Source organism: Meleagris gallopavo, chromosome 7 (genome assembly GCF_000146605.3).
Source record: "Meleagris gallopavo isolate NT-WF06-2002-E0010 breed Aviagen turkey brand Nicholas breeding stock chromosome 7, Turkey_5.1, whole genome shotgun sequence".
In the NCBI taxonomy this organism is placed as follows: Eukaryota; Metazoa; Chordata; class Aves; order Galliformes; family Phasianidae; genus Meleagris; species Meleagris gallopavo.
The window spans coordinates 13,777,797-13,796,897 of record NC_015017.2 but is presented as its reverse complement, the minus strand read 5'-3'; the positions used below and the strand labels follow the sequence as shown (position 1 = coordinate 13,796,897).

Sequence of the window (19,101 nt, the reverse complement as noted above, 5' to 3'; positions counted from 1 at the left end):
AACAAAGGGAAAAAAAAAAGGAAAATAGAAACATTTGGATTCTGTTATCTTACTGTGTGTAACCAGGAGTCAGATTTTTACTTCATTTTTTATTTAGTTTGACAGAAACATAGAATTCTTAGAGTTGGAAAGGATCTTCAAAGACCATCTAGTCCAACTCCCCTGCAATAAATAGGGACATACACAGCTCGATCAGGTTGCTCAGAGACTGGGCCAGTCTCCAGGGATGGGGCATCCACCACATCTCTGGGCAGCCTGTGCCAGTGCCTAGGCTTGAAAATCTCTGCCACAGGAAAAAAAAAAAAAGAAAAAAAAAGTAATCTTTGGAGTGTGATAAACCTGGAGGGACTTAAATGCAAATTCTAAATATTAGCACTACTGAAAACAGACAAATATTCTTCTGATTTGGGGTCTGTATTGTTGTTATAAACAAAGGATTAAAAAATAATAATAATAACAACCAGAAAGCCAGAAAGAAACGTAGCTAACTTTATTTTTTTAATTCACGTTAGTTCTCAACAGTTTCCCTTTTGGCCAGAAACAGAGATGGCATCAGGCACCAGGGATTTCAGATCTAATCAGCAAGACCCTATTATGCATATGGAGTGAAAAGCTTTGAGCAAACAGATTTGACTAAGACCACGAAGAAGGCTTCTTAAAGGAAAAAAACATCTTTCTAACCATCAGACACAAGTTTCTCAGTCATCTGTTCCCTGAAGTCTGACCAACTCTAGCTACTCTAAATAAAATCCACAGCCATGTACACTCCTGAGTGGGGAAGAAATACTTGCATATATCTTTCACATTTGTTACTGCATAAACAAGAGAATGCAGCTCAGAGACAGTTCGCATTTGCGATGCACGCGCTCTCTAACCATGGCTTGGCCTCAAGACAGGGGAAAAGCACACAGCCAACTTGGGTAATTTCTGGCGTGGGTAAGAAAAACAAGAGGATACAAAAAGAGGTGAAGTCACACATAAGATGCTTGACATACACCCATGATGTTGCAGAACAGCGTTGGAAAATAAATGAAATAGAACACAGTTAAGACCAGCTCTGACAAAGAATTAAAGCACTGCAGTATTGCTTACAAAAAGCGCCCAAGATACAAATACACAGGACTAACACCCTGCTGGAGGTGGAAAGCTTCCAAATTACTTCATGTACTGTTTAACATGTAAGGAATCATAACTCTTTTTGAGAGAAATTCAAGATCATAAATTGCACTTCCTTATACTGCTTGCTTACTCTAATAAATAAAACAACATCGTGTCTTTGAGGTACAGAAGTGCTGTTCTTCTGTTTTGTAAACAGGCAACCAAGCAACAATGTAGCTGACTTGAATAAAAGTGAACAGGAAGCAAAGGCAAAACTGGAGAGACTGGAGTCCACCAAATAACAAGCAATGCTGCTCAATAACTGGGTAAAACTTAAAGGAAACAGCAAACAGACATCACATTAGGTGACTGCCAGAATTGCTAAAAGGGTGGAAAGAATTACCCTTACTATTAATCCTCCCTAAAACCAAACCATTACCATTTAGAAAGGACAGGGATCTGTTCAAATCAGGCATCCTTGCATTGTACTATTTTTTCCAGCTTTTTCTGTTCTATTTCCTTTTGCACCTGGCTACTAGAAAGAAGGCTTACAGAAGCACTCCAGTGACTTCACCCAAACTGTCGTCTTTGAACATTAAGAAAGCTTTATGTTTATTTATCATTATTTATGAATTAAAATACATGCCTGTTGACAGTTAAGTAATAAAAAATGAAGCATCTAAAGAGAATTGATTTTCTCAGTCTGAATATATATCATAAACAGAGTAACTCATAAAATATCTCTTAGCAGACTTTGAGTGGAATACAAATAAAAACTAGTGTTACAAGGTTTATTAATGTTCACAGCCACTAACTGACTTACCCATCAAATGCTTGGAGTTCACATCCTTTAAGTACTGACAGAGCGTGTCCTTCATATTCAGTTACTGTGGAAAACAATATTACTCAATTTTCAGAAGATAGGATAAATTGATTTTTTTCCACTTCTAGCATAAGAAACATACATTAATTCAGTTCAGAATATATTTTTGATCATTAAATACATTACAGTTACGAGAAGGTAAGTTGTGCAATTACACTAGCTAAAGGGCAAGACATCAAAACTCAGCTGGCATCAGGCACGTGGCTATTCAACACATTTAAATTCAGAGAATTAGAGAAGATGTTTGTTGCATCAAAATGGAACTTGTAGCATTGGTACAGTTGGTAACCTTCAGGAAAATGTAAGCATATCATCAGTTAAGACTGAATTATTTCCGTATAAATCATCTTTAATTGCCTTTGTATGCAAATTGCTAAATGAAATATATCAGGAGTTACACACAGAAATATGAAATCAAGCCAAATACCAGTGACAACAGAATATAACACACAGAGGAAGGTGGCACAAGTATGCACCAGAGTTCATAGCCTCTGGAGGAAATGAATCTGTCAGTCTACATTGATGTCTCTGTGTTTGCTGATACCCTACATTGTACCGTAAATGCCAGTGAAGACAGGATAAACTGGCATACTACAGATGGCACGAAGCATCATAACTGCATTTAGCATTTTCTAGGCCAGCTTTGCCAGAAGAGACAGCCCAGCTGCACCCACCCATCAAAGATTTTTGCTGACTGACATGACACTTGCAGATGGATTTTTTGTGTAAGAATGTGCATCATTATATGCAAAATTACATTAATCTTTTATGCTTGTCTGTCCCTGGTGCTAGCATACTTCGAAGCTTTTCTCCAGTGTTTCTAAATACTGTTAAAATTATTAGTCTTGGTGTCTAAAACAATCACCCTGTATCTGTACATGTCATAGCATACTATTTCTGCAGACTACTCAAACGCTGCATAAAAATGTTGAAAACACTCCTTTGTCCATAAACAGCGTGAGTGTATACAGTGAATATAACTCATTCTTTAAAAACCAATAATAAAAATAATAATAATAATTTTTAAAAAGTGATAAAATCTCTACACTATGCACTAAAAACTGTCTATCAGCATACAACTTTCAGGTTTAAAAACAAAAACAAATGGACACTTGATTCTATTATTAAGTGACAGTGAAAAATAAGCCCTGGCAGAGTTGATTGTGCAGGAATTAAAAACACTGAACAGCAACACCAAGAGCCAACTACCAAAACATGAGATGGGATGAAGAGTTCTGCCTTTCAGCACTTCATTGTCCAAATTTGTTGTTGCTGCTTTGTAGATGTTGTTCTAAGTAACCTTTCAGTCTTATATCATCTACGTACTGGAAATCACTTCAGAGACTCAAACTTACATTAACATTTTCCTACAATAAATTTTAGACTTTAAATCAGCGTAGGCATAAAGATTAAAAGTAAAAACTATCTTCAGTGTGGAAATTGCACAGAAGCTTTCAATTCATAGTACCTTAAGTGTGTAGCTATTGCTCCCCAAGTTGTTTTTTTGTTTGTTTGTTTTTTAAGAAGATGGCACCAGTGAACACAACTTTCACTCAGCCTGCTTTTCTATTTCTTTTCTTCTTTCCTTTGCTTCTTTTTCCTTAATACTTAGTTCATAATTATTTAATTCTTTACCAGCATTTAAGACGCTAATGCAGTTTTGTCCTTTTGCCTGTAGGAGGAGTGTTAGGCAGCTAATAAGCACGTTAGCACTTGATTATTGCTAAAATAGCCCTATTTTAAAGGATAAGCAATTTCACATTTATCTGGCTAACAACAGCAGTTTTTCTTTTTCAGAATTTAAATAAAAATAATCAAAATAAATTTTCAACTGTTTCTATTCAATTAAGAAAAATGCTTTTAAAATCAAAAAGAATGATATTCACAGCTTATATTAAATTATGTGAATTAATCTATAAAACTTGATTCAAATTTGGCTTATTAGCTCAGCTTTAGGATTTCAGCCAAAAATGTAATTTCATACAAGTTAATGATAATGCTGCCTTCAGCAGAGTTTAACAAATGAGGTTACCTTCACAGTAAAAATAAACAATAACCAGTAGTATGGAAAAATTCCAAAGGGTAATTTTATTTCAATAATTGCTTAAAATGAAGTAATACCTAATTTAACAATATGACATAGTCGCTGTTATCACTTTGTAGTTGTAACAGAAAACTCTATTTCACAGTTCAATTGATTTTCTTTTAAAATGTGGGCTAAATAATTTGAAAACATGTAGATAAAGATTATAGAATAAGCAAGATACATCTCATACAAGCACTTATCACATTATTGTATTATTATATTATTTTATTAGTATACCTAAATCAGATTTGTTCTGAGTGCTTTTTGGCCTGTAACCTGAGCTGGTCATGATTTCACAAAACATTTAGGCAACGACTGCAGGTTAAACAGTGTCTTTCAGCTGGAACTGATCATTATGCAAACTAATGGCAACAATCACAAGAAAAAAAGACTTTTTGGGATTAAAACGTCTTGCACACCTCACATGGATATGAAATCCATAACTAAAGAACTACATTAACTACATTAGCAATGTATTACAGGGAGTTCTAATGCTATGAATATAATATTATTTGCATTGGATAATACTAATACCATTTCCCTGTAAACTTGGATGTCTGGGGGAACCAAATCTGGTGCAGCAAAAGTTTCAGTCCCTTCACAGAAGGGAGCAGAAGCAATGAAATCATTACAATTTAACTGCTTTAAGAAAATCTGTTCAGTTCCTTACAGGAAGGCAGTGAAATAGAACAGCCAAAGGGTAAATTCAGTGAAAGACGTAAGGACATAAAGCATAACCCTGGCAGAATTTGGAGCTTTAAATCCAAACCTGATATTGGAGAACCACTGTCCAGTGTCAAGCAGAAGGCAGCATCACTGTAACATTAAACTTTTACCTTTGTGTTCTCCAGACAGCCAGCTGTGCCTGGTGAGAACTGCCCTTGTCATGCCAGAACTTAATCACTTAGTCTCCCAGGCCATCCCTCAAACTCAGTCAGAACCCAGAGATAATGTGCTCTTCCCATTAGCCTCTCTTGCGTGATGTCCAACTAATAGATGTTCTCAGAAGAGAGGTAATATTTAAGGGCATGTTTATCAGAACGCAGGAGGAAATATTATCAAATGTATACAAGACTGTCAGACATTAAATGCTTGTTTCCTTTTATTCAACATTTGGCCTAGAAGTAAAAAAGTGATATTATTGGTACTGATGACTATAGGGGAAAAACTGTTCAATGAAGAATAGAAATAGATTGCATTGTATTAACTAGAATTCCAAATGCACTACCTGCAGGCAGAACCAGTAAGGGTTCAAACTGTCCTGCAAGCTTAGCTAGTAGCTTCACAAAAGTTTGAACTATGCTTCTGAGGCAGCTTACCTGTGACATCAGTTTTTATATCAGCAAGTTTAAAAAGTGGTGACACTTGTTCATAATAAATATGAGTGGCTTCTCTTTTGTGGCTGCTTGGATTAACAAATACTTTCAAGGATTTTGGCCTATTCTGAAACCCTAAAAAGAAAACACAAAACATTTATCATCACACACCATCCAGCTATTGCTACAGCTTAAATAAACTTTTAATACTAGAACAAATACAGTACTTCAGTACAGTAATTATAGCATTAAAAAGTCTCCATTTCTTCTGAATATGTGCTATTTGTCTCTAAATTACAGTACTGATAACTTTTTTATGTAAAGTTAATAACAGTGGAAATGATTCACAATTGTCGAAACATTGTAGAATGAGATGGAAAAAAATATATGTCATAGCTTAGTTAAACCTTGATACAGGAACAGAATGAGTGTGCAGAAGTTATAGGATAGGATAACAAAAAAGAAGTATCAAAATATTTTCTTTTTGGAATTCCATGTGAAACACTGCCAGCAGGCAGATGACAATAAGATCTAACAAAACTGGCAGCACAATTCAATACGGTTGTTTTCTGGGATTGCAAATCAAACAATGCATTTTGAAAGACAAGAAGAAATGTCAAGCAATAGATAACCTGGTAATATTCATCCAGAAATCTAGGAATTATGTAGGGGTTTTTTGTTTTGGTTTTGGTTTTTTTAAATTACATTTAGGTCTTCAAATTAACTCTGAACAGAAAATGCTGAAAAACACTACTTTGCAAACAACACTCAATCCTGCACATTGAGCCAACGAAATGTCTTTGAGAAGTAACTTTATGACCTGCAAGTGCTTTTTTGCTGAATAGAAAATAATTCGTATTCAATAAGTAATAAAAAAAACAGTAACACTATTTTTTCAAGTCTTTTCTATGATTCCAAAAGTTGCCCTGATTCAGTTGATTTGTTCCTAAAAACAAGTGGTGGCATCCAGTATGCTTTTTTTTGGTCATTACTTGAAATACGTGTGTTGAACAATTTTGTGTTCAATTAATTCACTCATAAATTCTCAATTTCCATTTAGCATCAGATTAAATTATCACTTTCTCAGCCAAATAAAAGCTGGAAGATCTGATAAGTATGCCACTTTCAACATTCAGGAGGAACATCAGCAGTAGTGCTCAATGTCAAAAGGAACCAAAAGTGAAAAAAAAAAATTTTCCTGCCACATACAGAGTACAACTTTATTTTTTTATAGTCATATGAACCTTAAAATCATTGGCTGGGATTTCCTTAAGCTGTTTCCCTCTTATTCTACTGAATAGGAACAATTCCTCTGAGAAATTATAGATAAATACCGCTTTAGATTCAAAAGGAAAGTATTATGTAAGACCAAAATATAATGACTATAAAATTCCTATAGATTATTCTTTGACTCATTTAAACACATCAAGGAATGCAGAGATGAAAATGAAAACTTTTACTAGCACAAGCCAGATAATCTTAGAAGATTTCTTAAAGATACCGAAGGATATCTACCAGGGCAGTTTAGTTTTGATGCATCCTTAAACGCTACACCAAAAGAGTAGAGAAAAGGAGCATGAGTAAATAAGGTGTATTCCAAAGGCTCTTGATGGTAGATGCTCATTCCTTTTTCATTTCACAAATGACATTTGAGAAGAGAGATGACACAGTATCATACATGAATGGCTGATCAGGACAAAAACCCTGGATGTCTTCAGTCAGAGGCCTTAGCACCTTCACAAAGAAGCACGTTCTTGGGAGGCATGCCATGTCATGTGTATGAAATAAAACAGCCCTTAAGCAGAGACAGGTTCCCCCTTCGTGCCAACTTACGTAGTATGTTAAACACTTTCAACTCTAAGCATTTGTTGACACTACTCACTGGTGTTTAACTTGAAGTAACTGGCCTGCTTTATTTCTTTCTATCCAAGAAATACAAAAATCCACAGTAAAGAAAATGGTAAAGCAGGAAATTCTCAAGCTTACTAGTCACAGGAACTTCCCTCTCTCTCTCTATTAGCAAAAGACACAGATGATTTAGAAGGCAACAAATTTTTTTCTCCTATAAACAATATGCTGATGAGCTTTCTGTTATGCACCACAATTGACAGCTTAGAAAAATCCTGAGGAAAAAAAAAATCTTTATATGCCTGCTTATGGGTTCTTATACAAATCACTTTGAGAATATGGAACAGTATCTAAATTTACTGCATCACCAAAAGAGCAGAGAAACGCTACACCAAAGGAGTAGAGAAAAGGAGCATGAGTAAATAAGGTGTATTCCAAAGGCTCTTGATGGTAGACCAATTCTGTGCTCATTCCTTTTTCATTTCACAAATGACATTTGAGAAGAGAGATGGCACAGTATCATACATGAATGGCTGATCAGGACAAAAATTATTAGCTATCATTCCCAGTGTGTAACGGACATGTTATAAATCAAGCAACTGGGCTTGATAAAAGAAAATCCAGTAACAGTCAAAGATGAAATTTTCACACTATTATAGAGTGGAACTTCTTTAAAAAAGGAGTTTTAAATAATTATCATCTTTTAATTTTCTTTAAACAACATTGTGAATGAATTGATCTTATTTACTACAGCCTGCAACTGCTTTCAGCCTGTCAGCCTTTTGGTGCTGTCCTAACTGGTGTTCTGTTATTGTTTTCTGTAGCTGCTCCATTTGAAATGAACCAGCAGCCTAAAGCAGGAAGGCCAACTGTTCCTCCAGTACTAACAAATGTGCTAATATGCACTAGTTTAAACTTGATCTATCAAGTGAATCAGTGAACCATGAAGGGTGGTAGGTCAATCAGGGTGTTCTGAAAACAAAGGCTCGGAGGGCAGCAGAGACGCTATGCTCAGACATACATCTGTGCTGCTTTCCATTCCTAGTTTTATGGAAATGGGTTTATGTTACAAAAGTTAAGGGTCTGGAATCATGTCGTTATTACATGCATTTATAAATACTTTATACACCAGTAAGAATATTATACATGAGGAAAATTAATAATATGAAACAGATTTGTTATTGTAACTATGGAGACACCACTGTTAATATTAACTAAGCAAAGTTAATGTTTAACATTAATGGTTTAATTAAAACTTCATGCATGAAGTTTCAGCCTTGTATATCAAATCCCAGCGTGAGAGAGATGCTACAGAATAGTACATAAAGATAAAATGCACTTTATGCATTTTTTGCTACTTCAACACTTATTTTTAACAGTATTTATTGTCTTATATTAACTTAAAGAGCTTTTAAGTGAAACTTTTTCAGATTAACTGCTAGTGAGAATAAGTCACATCACAGTTGAAAAAAATTCAAAAAAGGAAAATGGGTAAGCATTGCTAATTATCCATTTTCTCCCATTTCCAGTGCCATCTTAACCCTTTAAGTAGCTCTGGGCATTTGCATGTGGAGAGGATTCAAAATTAATCAGTGAATCCCACTTACACAGCATGCCTGCAGCACACACTCAAAAGCCCAGTACAGGAAGATGTAAAGAGGAAATCTCTGTGAGTCAGCCTACAACAGGTCTCACATAAGACCAGCACCACACTAGGAATGGTCTAAGCAGCCATTTGGGACTTTCCAGGAGCCTAAGCTCCATAGGTGTGTGCTTTGATTTGGCAGCAGTCATTTCACATCAATTTAACAAACATGCAAATAAAGATCATAGTTTTTTTTTGAGTGCTGCATCATTGAGCAAGCTCTTAATATCTCGCAGGAGAAACAGCATTGTTATGTATAAAATCAGCATTTATTTAAAAGTGAGAAGATGGTAGCAGGTGCTTGTTACTGTTGCACCCGTGCATAGAAAGCTGTAACAGACACTGAATCACTGTAACACTGCGCTGAAAACAACTACAGAGTATGTGTGCTCACCTACAGGATGACAGGCTTCATGAAAGATCAGAGACTAGACAGACTTTAAATTGAAGTTCTTAGAAGAGAAATTGAAAGCAGACAAGATTATTCACTATAAAGAGCACAAGAGAAGTAAACATACAAGAAACATTCACATCAAACACATAGTAAAAAGGAAATTGTGTACATTGTATTTTAAAAAAGACAAAACAAATAAGCAAAAGAGATTTCACTAGAACAGACTTCCACATAAAAACTAATCCCTGATATACCTGCAACTGCTGTTGGTTAATAAATGAACAACACTTAAAAATCCAAAAAAGAGTAAGATAAACAAGTAGAAATGTATTTCATTTCAGTTGCTGGAGACATACCCTTCAGTAATATTTAACCATGTGACAAATACATATTTACTGACAGACATATTCGAGCATACAGACACAATGTTGACAAACCACCTCCTTTAATTTGCTCTGGCCTCAAAGCAGTAAAAATCATCCAAGAATGTAAGTCAATAGTTAATGAAAACTTTTTTCCAATATGAAACATAACAACAACAAAATGTTATTTTGGAAGGGTATAATTTTATTCTTTTTCCTGCAGTCTATAAATAAACAAACAAGAGCCAATTTGAGTTTATTAGTAAAGATGTCCTAAAATGTCCTCAGCACTGTTACAAAAATAAGCTACAAAAAAAAAGAAAAGGAAAACTTATCACCATTTCAAGCAGAGATATATTAATGTACCTTTTGCAATTTTAATTACCAAACCATCAGCAGAACTTAACCACACTTTATACTTTTAGTCCAGAACTGTATCCTACTGGAGCCTTCCAGTCAATGTTTGGTGTATTTTAAATCAAAATTTTTTTTTCCTGAATTATATTATTAGTATACCAGCAGTGTTTGAATGACTGATAATGTTTCTGCTCCTCTGAGTGTAGAAATGATGCTATCAATTTGCTGATTTTTTGCATAGAAATACAGTTTAAATACTTACTCAGTCTTCAATAACCAACACTATATAAAACTACTTCTACTACAACTACAGAATTTGCAAAAATAAACACTTTAGTAAATGTTGCAGGGGTTCTGTTTGATTATTTTCCCCCCCATACACACACTGAGTCCTAATTACTCCTGAAGCAAAAAAAAAGGAGAAAATGTGCTGATTAAACATCAAGCAAAACCTGCACAAGGTTTAACTTCTAGAGAAAGACCGAAGCTGAAGAAAGAGCCAGAGACAGCAACATTGCACAGAACGGTTTTTTTAGGTTCAGGTGGCTTCCAATTACAAAGCTATGAAACAGAGGCTGCACCTCGAAGTCAAGGCAACCTGAGCAAGAGATACTGCTGCTTTTTTTTCCTGTGAACATATGGTATCACTGCTCCTGATGGATGGAGGGTAATCTGGGAACAAAACAGACATTTGCTTCTTATGCAAATGTCTTTGCTTTTATGGGTAGCTGGAGATCTGCAAGAATCTTGGCACTTCCGCAGATTTCAATATTTAGTGATAAGGTCTTTCAAAAGGAGCAAAGGAAAGTATGTTTTAATACACAATTTTGTTTGGAAAATCCAAAGCATGTTGTAAGCAAACAGTACGCACACCTGAAGCATGTTATGTTACCTTCTCTGATATCTGTTTTTGACAAAGTAACTTTAATAGAAGTACACTATAATTCATTGGTTCATTCACAGAGGTGTAAGATCGATAGGATGTTTTTCCTCCATAATAAAGAAATTCATTTGCTGTGGCCACTAAACAGAAACATTTTGAAGATAAACTAGAGTTTGGTTCGTGTTTTTTTGTTTTGTTTTAATTATAAGTGCACTATATTACATGTCTTTCCAAAACTGAAGGTCTTAAATTACAGTGAAAGGGTTTGGCTTGTTTTTTGTTTTGTGTTGTTTCCACCACACACATACACCCTAAACAGTATTTCTTTAACTTGAATCAGTTTCCATGAAAAACATAACTATCAGAGGTTAACAAGGCATCCCAAAAATACAATTAGCCCAGGCAAAACCAGAAAGATAGTTCTAAAATAAAGAATTGCCTCTTGTCACTAGCCAATGTCAACACACTTTCTACAAAATTATACAAGAGTCCTACAGAGCCTTAAGAGCACTTCCACCTGGGAATTTATGAAGGAGAAAAGCCTGTCCCATTAGCCTATAAGAATCGGCAGATCTCAAGTGGAAGCTCTTAAACAAGCTCTGGGCAGCCTCTGAAGAGTCCAGAATACAATCAGCTACTCGTTTGCTTGAATACTTCTAAGTAAGATGATCTAAGTAAGTCAGATGCAAAAGCAGCATCTTTTTCTACAGATGCATTAGTCATCATCGCTTTCTTAATCTGGGCACTTTGCTATGTAGAACATCAGTTGTAAACATTTTCCAACAACATTCATATGTTTGTGTTTTAATTTCCACAGACAAAGCAGTTTCTCTAAGCTTCATTAAACCTTACGCTTTACTGACAGAAACAAGTGTGAATTAATATTAACTCAGATTAAGTGCTTACCATTCAAAATTTCCTTTAGACATCTAAACCAGGAATGACAATGGTCCTCACTGAAGTTATTCAAGTGGATAGCATAGTCTGTTAGTTTATTTTCCTCTTTATGCAAGCATTTAAAAACAGTGATACCCAACAAAGTACCACCTTTCTTCTGTCCAACAAAACGGCGACGTTTCACTTTTACTGAAAATACATCCTTCATTTCAATAATCTCCTCTTTCACCTGTAAAGCTGTACTGGAATCACCTGAAGGGAAGAAAAAAAAAAGTTATGAGTTGAATAGGAGTAAATATCTTTAAAAAGCATATAACGGCAACAACAACAACAACAAAACCATTATGGCTTCATTACTAGCTTCAAGTGTTCACAGAATCATGGAATCATTTGAGTCAGAAAAGACCCTTGTAGGTCATCAGGTCATCTACATCTATAGCTAGATCGAGATGCTCAGAGCGCTATACAGTCTGACCTGAATGTTTCCAGAGATGGGGCATTCACCAACTTTCTGAGCAACCTGTTCCAGTTCTTCATCACCCGCAGCGTAAAACACTTTTATTCTTATATTCAATATAAACTTCCCCTCTTTCTCTTGCCCTATCACAACAAACCCCGATAAAGAGTCCATCCCTTTCTTTCTTGTAGCCCCCCTTTAGACACTTAAAGACAACTTTCAGGTACTTTGTCTTCTCCAGGCTACTACGTCTGCTTGTGCCTGTACTGAAATTTAGTGCATATCACAAGCATCAATTGCTGGTCTTATTTTGGTGTTGTATTTTGCCAACTCTCTATTACTTAGGTTAGATATTCTGCTTATACAAATACCATAACTTCAAAGAGTCTTTTGATATTGAAAGCACTAACCAAAATTCTAGACTCTTAAAAAAAAAAAAGTTATAATTTCCCCCCTCCCTGCCTTTGCTACTGTTGTTACATTCACAGGACTAATTCTTCATTCTCTTCTGAATCAAACTCTCAGAGATAAAAAATGCTCTATAACACAAACTATATAGACTATATAAACATAGCTGATTAATTATATATGTTTTTTTCCCCATTAATACAACTGCTATTTTTGGGGTTTAAACCTGAGCAAGATCAGAAAACAGCTGAGTAAAACCAGAAAAATAAACCACATCACTCAATTTGTCTTTCGTTTTCAAGTTATGAATATGATTCAGAAGACAAGTGGAAGAAAGTCTCGAAAACTCCTCCAATAGTTCAAGGCTCTTAGTCCCAAGAAGAGCTTCTTCAGGCTGGAACATAAAATGAGAATTCTGGGGCTGTCATACATACTGCCATGCAATTACAATAGTTGTAAATGCCTTTTTGAGTGCTATTAAACAAGCTACTCTGGTACAAACTTTTCCTGCTCCCTTAAGCTACAAAACATTTGAATCCTAATTCAAGTACACAATTTGAAAGAAAAAAAAAAAAAAGGACATAATTCCTGTAGGAGATGGATATTCTGGACAGGAAAAGAAAAGATCCTCTACTATCTACATGACTACAGCAGATGCAGCGTGCCATAGACCAACAAAGAAAGGTCACCTTGCAGCCCAAGGCGAGAGTAACTAGAAACCAGACATCTTTTCCAAACATTGCAGCAGCTCAAATGGTTTATTAGTGGAAAAGCTACAGGGCATGGTGTGTGATGAATGCCACGCACTGAGAGAAAGCTCAGGACAAGGTGCAAAACCCTGTCGTGGTACCCTTTCCTGGAGACATGAGCAGTATGAGACTGCAAAATCAGGTACTGCCTTCGTCAGTACACTGCACTGAGCTGAGCACCTCAGCAAGTCTACCTTTTTTGAGCAGGAAAAGTCCACGTCAACACCTGTGAGGCTCTGATACAGCATTTGTCAGCACCACTGACAGCGACCACATTTCCATCGGAGCCCCAGGGCAGCGCCCAACATGTCCAAAGGGTGAGTTGAGAGCACAAAGGAACCTTACCACTTAAATAGCACCACATCTGACATCTTGGTTTTTACCAACTTTACCTTGCTCCTCTGAAATACCTGGGAGTAAATAGCTTTTGTAGACCTTAAATGAAGTACTTCTTAGAGACATCCTGAATTCCTTACTTTGAACAATATATATGTCTAAGTATAGTTTAATATGCATATTTAGTATCTGTCTTAACTTCTAAAATAGCATTTCCAAGAGAGTGTGCTCTTTTTCCAGAAAGACTTTGTTCAGGCACAAATTCCAATGAAAATTCCGGTACATACTCAACAATTTAGGAAATTTCATAAACAAGGACACACAAAATATGACAACTGTCCTGCAGCAGCAACGAAGCCACAGCATTTATTCACTCAGAACAGTATAAATATTTCACTTTTTTTTTTAATATCTCAAATCAAATAACATTTTCAATTAACTATTAGCTTTGCTGAGATATCAGAAATTCTGTTACGCTAATGTTATACATGCAAATAATAAATGGATTACAAAGTCTAGTCTACTTGCCATGCACAGAACAAGTAAAATAAGTGCTTGCTAAAATACTTTCTGCTGAGTTCCCATAAAATAAAAGTTATTAGTCAGTAAGTCTCATCTTGTCTTCTCATGCTATTTCAGCCAGACCTTTTACTTGCTTTTAAAGCTTCCTCTCCCTCCGTATTTGTCAGTCTTGTGTTGCTTAGATGCACATTAAAACTTTAGATAACCAAATAATGCACTCCTACTAGACAGCACTGCACTTACAAAAGCAGCATTTGACTCCAGCTGTTTCACTGTAACATACTTTCAAACACAGCTTGAAGAAGTATATAAACTATAGGAACACTGAAACATACAAAAGCATAATCCTCAAATTTTAAGTTGCAGAGAAAATACCAAATGAGCTAGTAGGATCAGGACAGCCAATTTTTACTGAGATTGGAAAGAACTCTGCATACAAGGCCTTAGGAACATCTTACAATGTTTTTAATCTTCTATTTTTACTGAAAATAAGATAATTTCTAATACAGTAAAATCCTATAAAACAATTCAGGTGAAAATTTAAGTCAAGCTATATTTATAAAATATCTCTAATGTGTAATAACAAGAAAAATTACCTTAAAAATAAAGTTTGTATTGGATTAGACACTTTTTAAACTTCATCAAATCAGTTTGTTAGTATCACGTTGGTTACTGGTAGCTTTTTCAGGACATCAACTGTCCTCTCACATTACTTAGAAAGATATTGGGTACCATCTGTTCTTGCAAAAGATTTAAGTATACATCTATTAGATATCATGCTATTTGTTTAATTCAGTACCCACTTCCCATTGTTGTATCTTCTGAAAAAAAAGTCAATTTAATTACAAGGAATAAAGATAATCTCTTCTACCAGGCTGCCCTGTCATCATGAGAGCTGAGAGGGAACCTGTACAAAGTAGGTTACAGGCGTTAGGAAGACTAAAACTAGCAGTACTTAACATTTAACAAAGAACTAACAAAAACAGAATATATGGTACTTAAAAAAAAAAATTACTATAAGCCAAGAGCTTGTCTAAATCAATCTCAGCACATCTGTCTGATGTAAAGCGTAAACAGGATTAGAGTTGGATTTATCTGCTTGACGCTAATTGTACTCACAGTTTCTGCACATGTCCACTTTTTTTTTTTCCCCAAATACAGCATGAAAAGAAAGCCTGCCTGATATATATGAATTTCTAGGAAGTTTTATGCCTCTACTTATCCTATCACTGATTTAAATAAAAAAAGAGACTATCCTACATTTTTCCTGTTTACAATAATCTAATCTCCTATTTAATAAAAAAGATGTCTAAATACACCATAATAAGCTAAATCAAAGGGTGAGATATTGATGCACTCAAATACAGTTTAATTGTAAATAACTTTAATTCATTGAGTCAAATAAAGCTTTAAAAAAAATTCTTACATTTACAGCAAAATTGATCAAAATAAACTCAAGAAAAAACAGTTTGACAGAAAATAGAACAGCTTGCAGAAGTGCATTATTAAGACATAAACACTTCAACAATAAAATGTTTATTGAATTGTTATCTTACAGTAGAGGCCCAACATGTAGAAGAGGTGATTAGATCTGAGGACCTAATTCCTATAACAGATATCTGGAGTACATTAAAAAGAGAAATACACACGCAAGATGGGTGTATGGTTCAAGTACAAGATTTGGAAATAAGGAAAAATGGGTTGTGCTTCCTTGTTCATGAATTCTTCCTACGACCTTTAGAAAGCCATTTCCCCACCTAACTATATTTTGTAAATAAACTTATTGAACTTTTTGTCCCGTGGTGCTTTGAAAATTTGCTTCATTAATAGTTCATTGCTATATCTGAGCACAGTATAAAAACAAAATATTTAATTAGAAATAAAAACCATCAAGAATACACCAAAGAAAATTCAGCAAACAACAGTAGTTACTGCAGATATTACGCAGCATGAACACTATTTTCAAAATGAGCATTCCAGATATACAATAAGATATAATGGAAAAGGAAATACATAGAATGAAAAATAAAATCTATCTGGACAACGTGTTTACAAATTCAGGCTTAGCAGTATTTACTTACATATAATAATGTTAAATAATGTGTAACGAATGCATACTGGAAAGCAACTACTAACTTAAGCCTATTTTTCCCCTTAGAATGTGCAGTGAAGTTGCATGCCATTACTTCATGAAACCACTCCAGAGTTTTCAGCTACAACATCGATTAAGAAGGATCAGTAATGAAAACTACAATGGAGCAAGGATGATCATCCTTGCCAAAAAAGCTGAGAAGTTCCATACAGCTCATGTCAGACTACTTAGTATTAGTTAAACACTCTAAAAATAAGACAGAAAAGCTATTTTCAGAACATCTGAACATTCAAGTGTTTTCTATTTCAGAAAGATCAGGCAACACCTTAGGAAAAAAAATTGATGAGATGCTTTTTACTCTCTCCCTTAAGCAAAGAAAGAGGACTTCACTGGTTGGCCAGAATAGTGATCAATGAACTGGAGAAAGGGTGGGAGAAGGCCCAGGATTCAAAGGAGTTTGTGTTGTTTTGTTTTGTTCTGTTTTTTCTTTGAAGACCACCTTTACACTACTGCACTCCTTTTTAATGATGTTATAAAAGATGCATAACTCAAACAAGACCCTACTCTAGAAAAATGTTTTCCAGGTTGTTTGTAATGATCTCCTAGGGAACGGTGGGAAGTCCAGGAAATACTACAAAGTACAGAAGAGATGCATCTCCATTCCTCCAGAGCCAGAAAATAGAAGCAGGGTGCAAACACTACCATCATATTTTCATGCCACTATTTACTGGCAGCAACAGCTGTAATCCTTCAGGGCAGAAAATTGAGCTTAAAAGCATCTGACAGGAATATAACCAATTTTCATTCTCCTTTAAAGAATCTGAGGGTGAAGTGATGTATTTTGCCAAGCCAATGCTACACCTTGCTGTTTATCTCTTTTCCAGTACAGGCAACTATCACATCCGTGTAGTCCAGTCCTTTCCCTTGTGTTGTGTCTGGCACTTGGCATAATCAAGCTGAATTAATTCAATTCTCTGAAGTCGCACAGACTGTAGACTTTATTTTACTTTTTTGCTGGCTTAGACTTCTCACAAGCTGGTTAATAGAGTCAAACACAAGTCCTACAAAACCAGGGATGGTTTAGAGTGGTAAGGAAATACATAGAGGAGAATAAAGAAGAACTGGAATTGCCTCCTGCCATCAGCAGAAAGTCAGCACAGCTTGACCAAAGTGCTGTGCATGTTCACTTCAAATTGTTAATTCCTCAAAGATCATGCAAGGACAGACAAATGAGAGTCTGCAAGAACTAGGAAAGATGCACAGTGGTTTCCCAAAATTTTTTAGAATTCTACTTACATATTTTTAATTTTAAATACATATAGACACACACACACGTGACTCACAGAATAAAGCTTCACTTTATAAGCCTGTAATAGGACATTAATTAACTTAGTTTTGTCGAATAAGAAATTATGAACTATTTTAGTATAGCAGCAAAAGGCACCGTGACAATTATTCACTATTCCTGCTTAGTGAGGCCATCTCAAAGAGGGAAAAACATCTGAAATGGGGGTTACTAGTGCGTTCGCTCACTTCTTTAAAACTATTTATTTAGTTGTCCAGGAGTACATTCCTATGCGTCTGTACAAGCATAATGGTCCTATAAATAAAAAGATTAGAAAGGAATATTATTTTCATAAGGAATTAGCATAGTCAAATCAAATGTGTTTCAGTCTCTATCTATAAGAGTCCCTGCCATGGTATTATAGTCCAATCAGTTTAATATGAAACAGTCCAAGCAGAGGCCAGAATCCCAACCTCCTTTCATTGACTCAAAGTTATACTGGTTAGTTGCTTTTTCTGGACTTTCATCCTCCCCTCTCCTCTCTCTCACCATATTCCAAATTTCTCTTTTCACAAGACTGATTGACAAATGGTTGATTCCAATCCCTGTTTCTCCACCATATCTTTTTAAACCCTAATTTATTTATTTATTTATTTATCATTCTCCTCATCAAACCTAGTGGGCTTTGCCGCATTGTCACAGCAACTATAGGAGTTGTTTTTTTAGGAGACATTTGGTACAACCCTTGGTATCCTGTGCCAGAAGCACACTAAAGGACTTAAAACGTAGATAACTTTCATTATGCCTTTAATAGAACAGCAATAAGCAAATATCTAATAAAACAAACAAAATAATATGAAACTGCCTAACTCTAGTTTAGCCCAGACAAGAGTCGAAAAACAAAGCTTGAAAGTGGTGGAGAGAACACAAAGACTAAATCAAACAATGGTTTAATTAATCTCAGACCATAAGGCCAGAGTTTAGTTCAGATCAGAGGACGTCTTTGCTGGATCTGTCTTCCTTTCAGAGATGAGCCAGGCCTGGGAACACCGCCTCTAAGCCTGATCAGGCCTCAGGAGTGACAAAGCACGTAGTAACCCGGGCTGCTGCTTGTATAGCTACTTGAATTAAAGCTCTTCACAGAAAACTGCAGTTAAGGCTCAGCACAAGACCTTAATACTGTTCCAAACAAGAAGACTCTCATGAAAGAAGAGTTTCTCCAACAGAGATAAAAAATAACCCCAAAGGAGAAGATCTGCTAGGTTGGCCAAAAAGAAGAAAGGCAGAGAGAGATCCCAAGCCTGATGCAAAGACTTTCATACTTCCTCTGAAGTGCCTTTTTAATAGTTACATTTTCTCAGTAACATCACATAAAGAAAGAGATCACTGAAAATAAATTTAATACAGAAAACTCTACATTTTACATAAAGAGTATGGCTCAAATACTGCCATTTTATAATGTGATTGGAAAAACAGCAACACT

At 35.4% G+C, this 19,101-nt stretch overlaps 1 protein-coding gene across 1 annotated transcript in view; it reads right to left on the bottom strand.

The window, feature by feature from the left end:
- Window positions 1–19,101, bottom strand: part of CERKL (ceramide kinase like) — a 62,322-nt gene that overhangs the window by 16,400 nt on the left and 26,821 nt on the right. The window contains exons 2-4 of the mRNA XM_031554286.1: window positions 11,779–12,027; window positions 5,387–5,518; window positions 1,922–1,985 (exon numbers count right to left, since the gene is read on the bottom strand). Of these exons, the coding sequence (XP_031410146.1) occupies window positions 1,922–1,985; window positions 5,387–5,518; window positions 11,779–12,027 (445 nt within the window). The remainder of the gene's footprint in view (window positions 1–1,921; window positions 1,986–5,386; window positions 5,519–11,778; window positions 12,028–19,101) is intronic.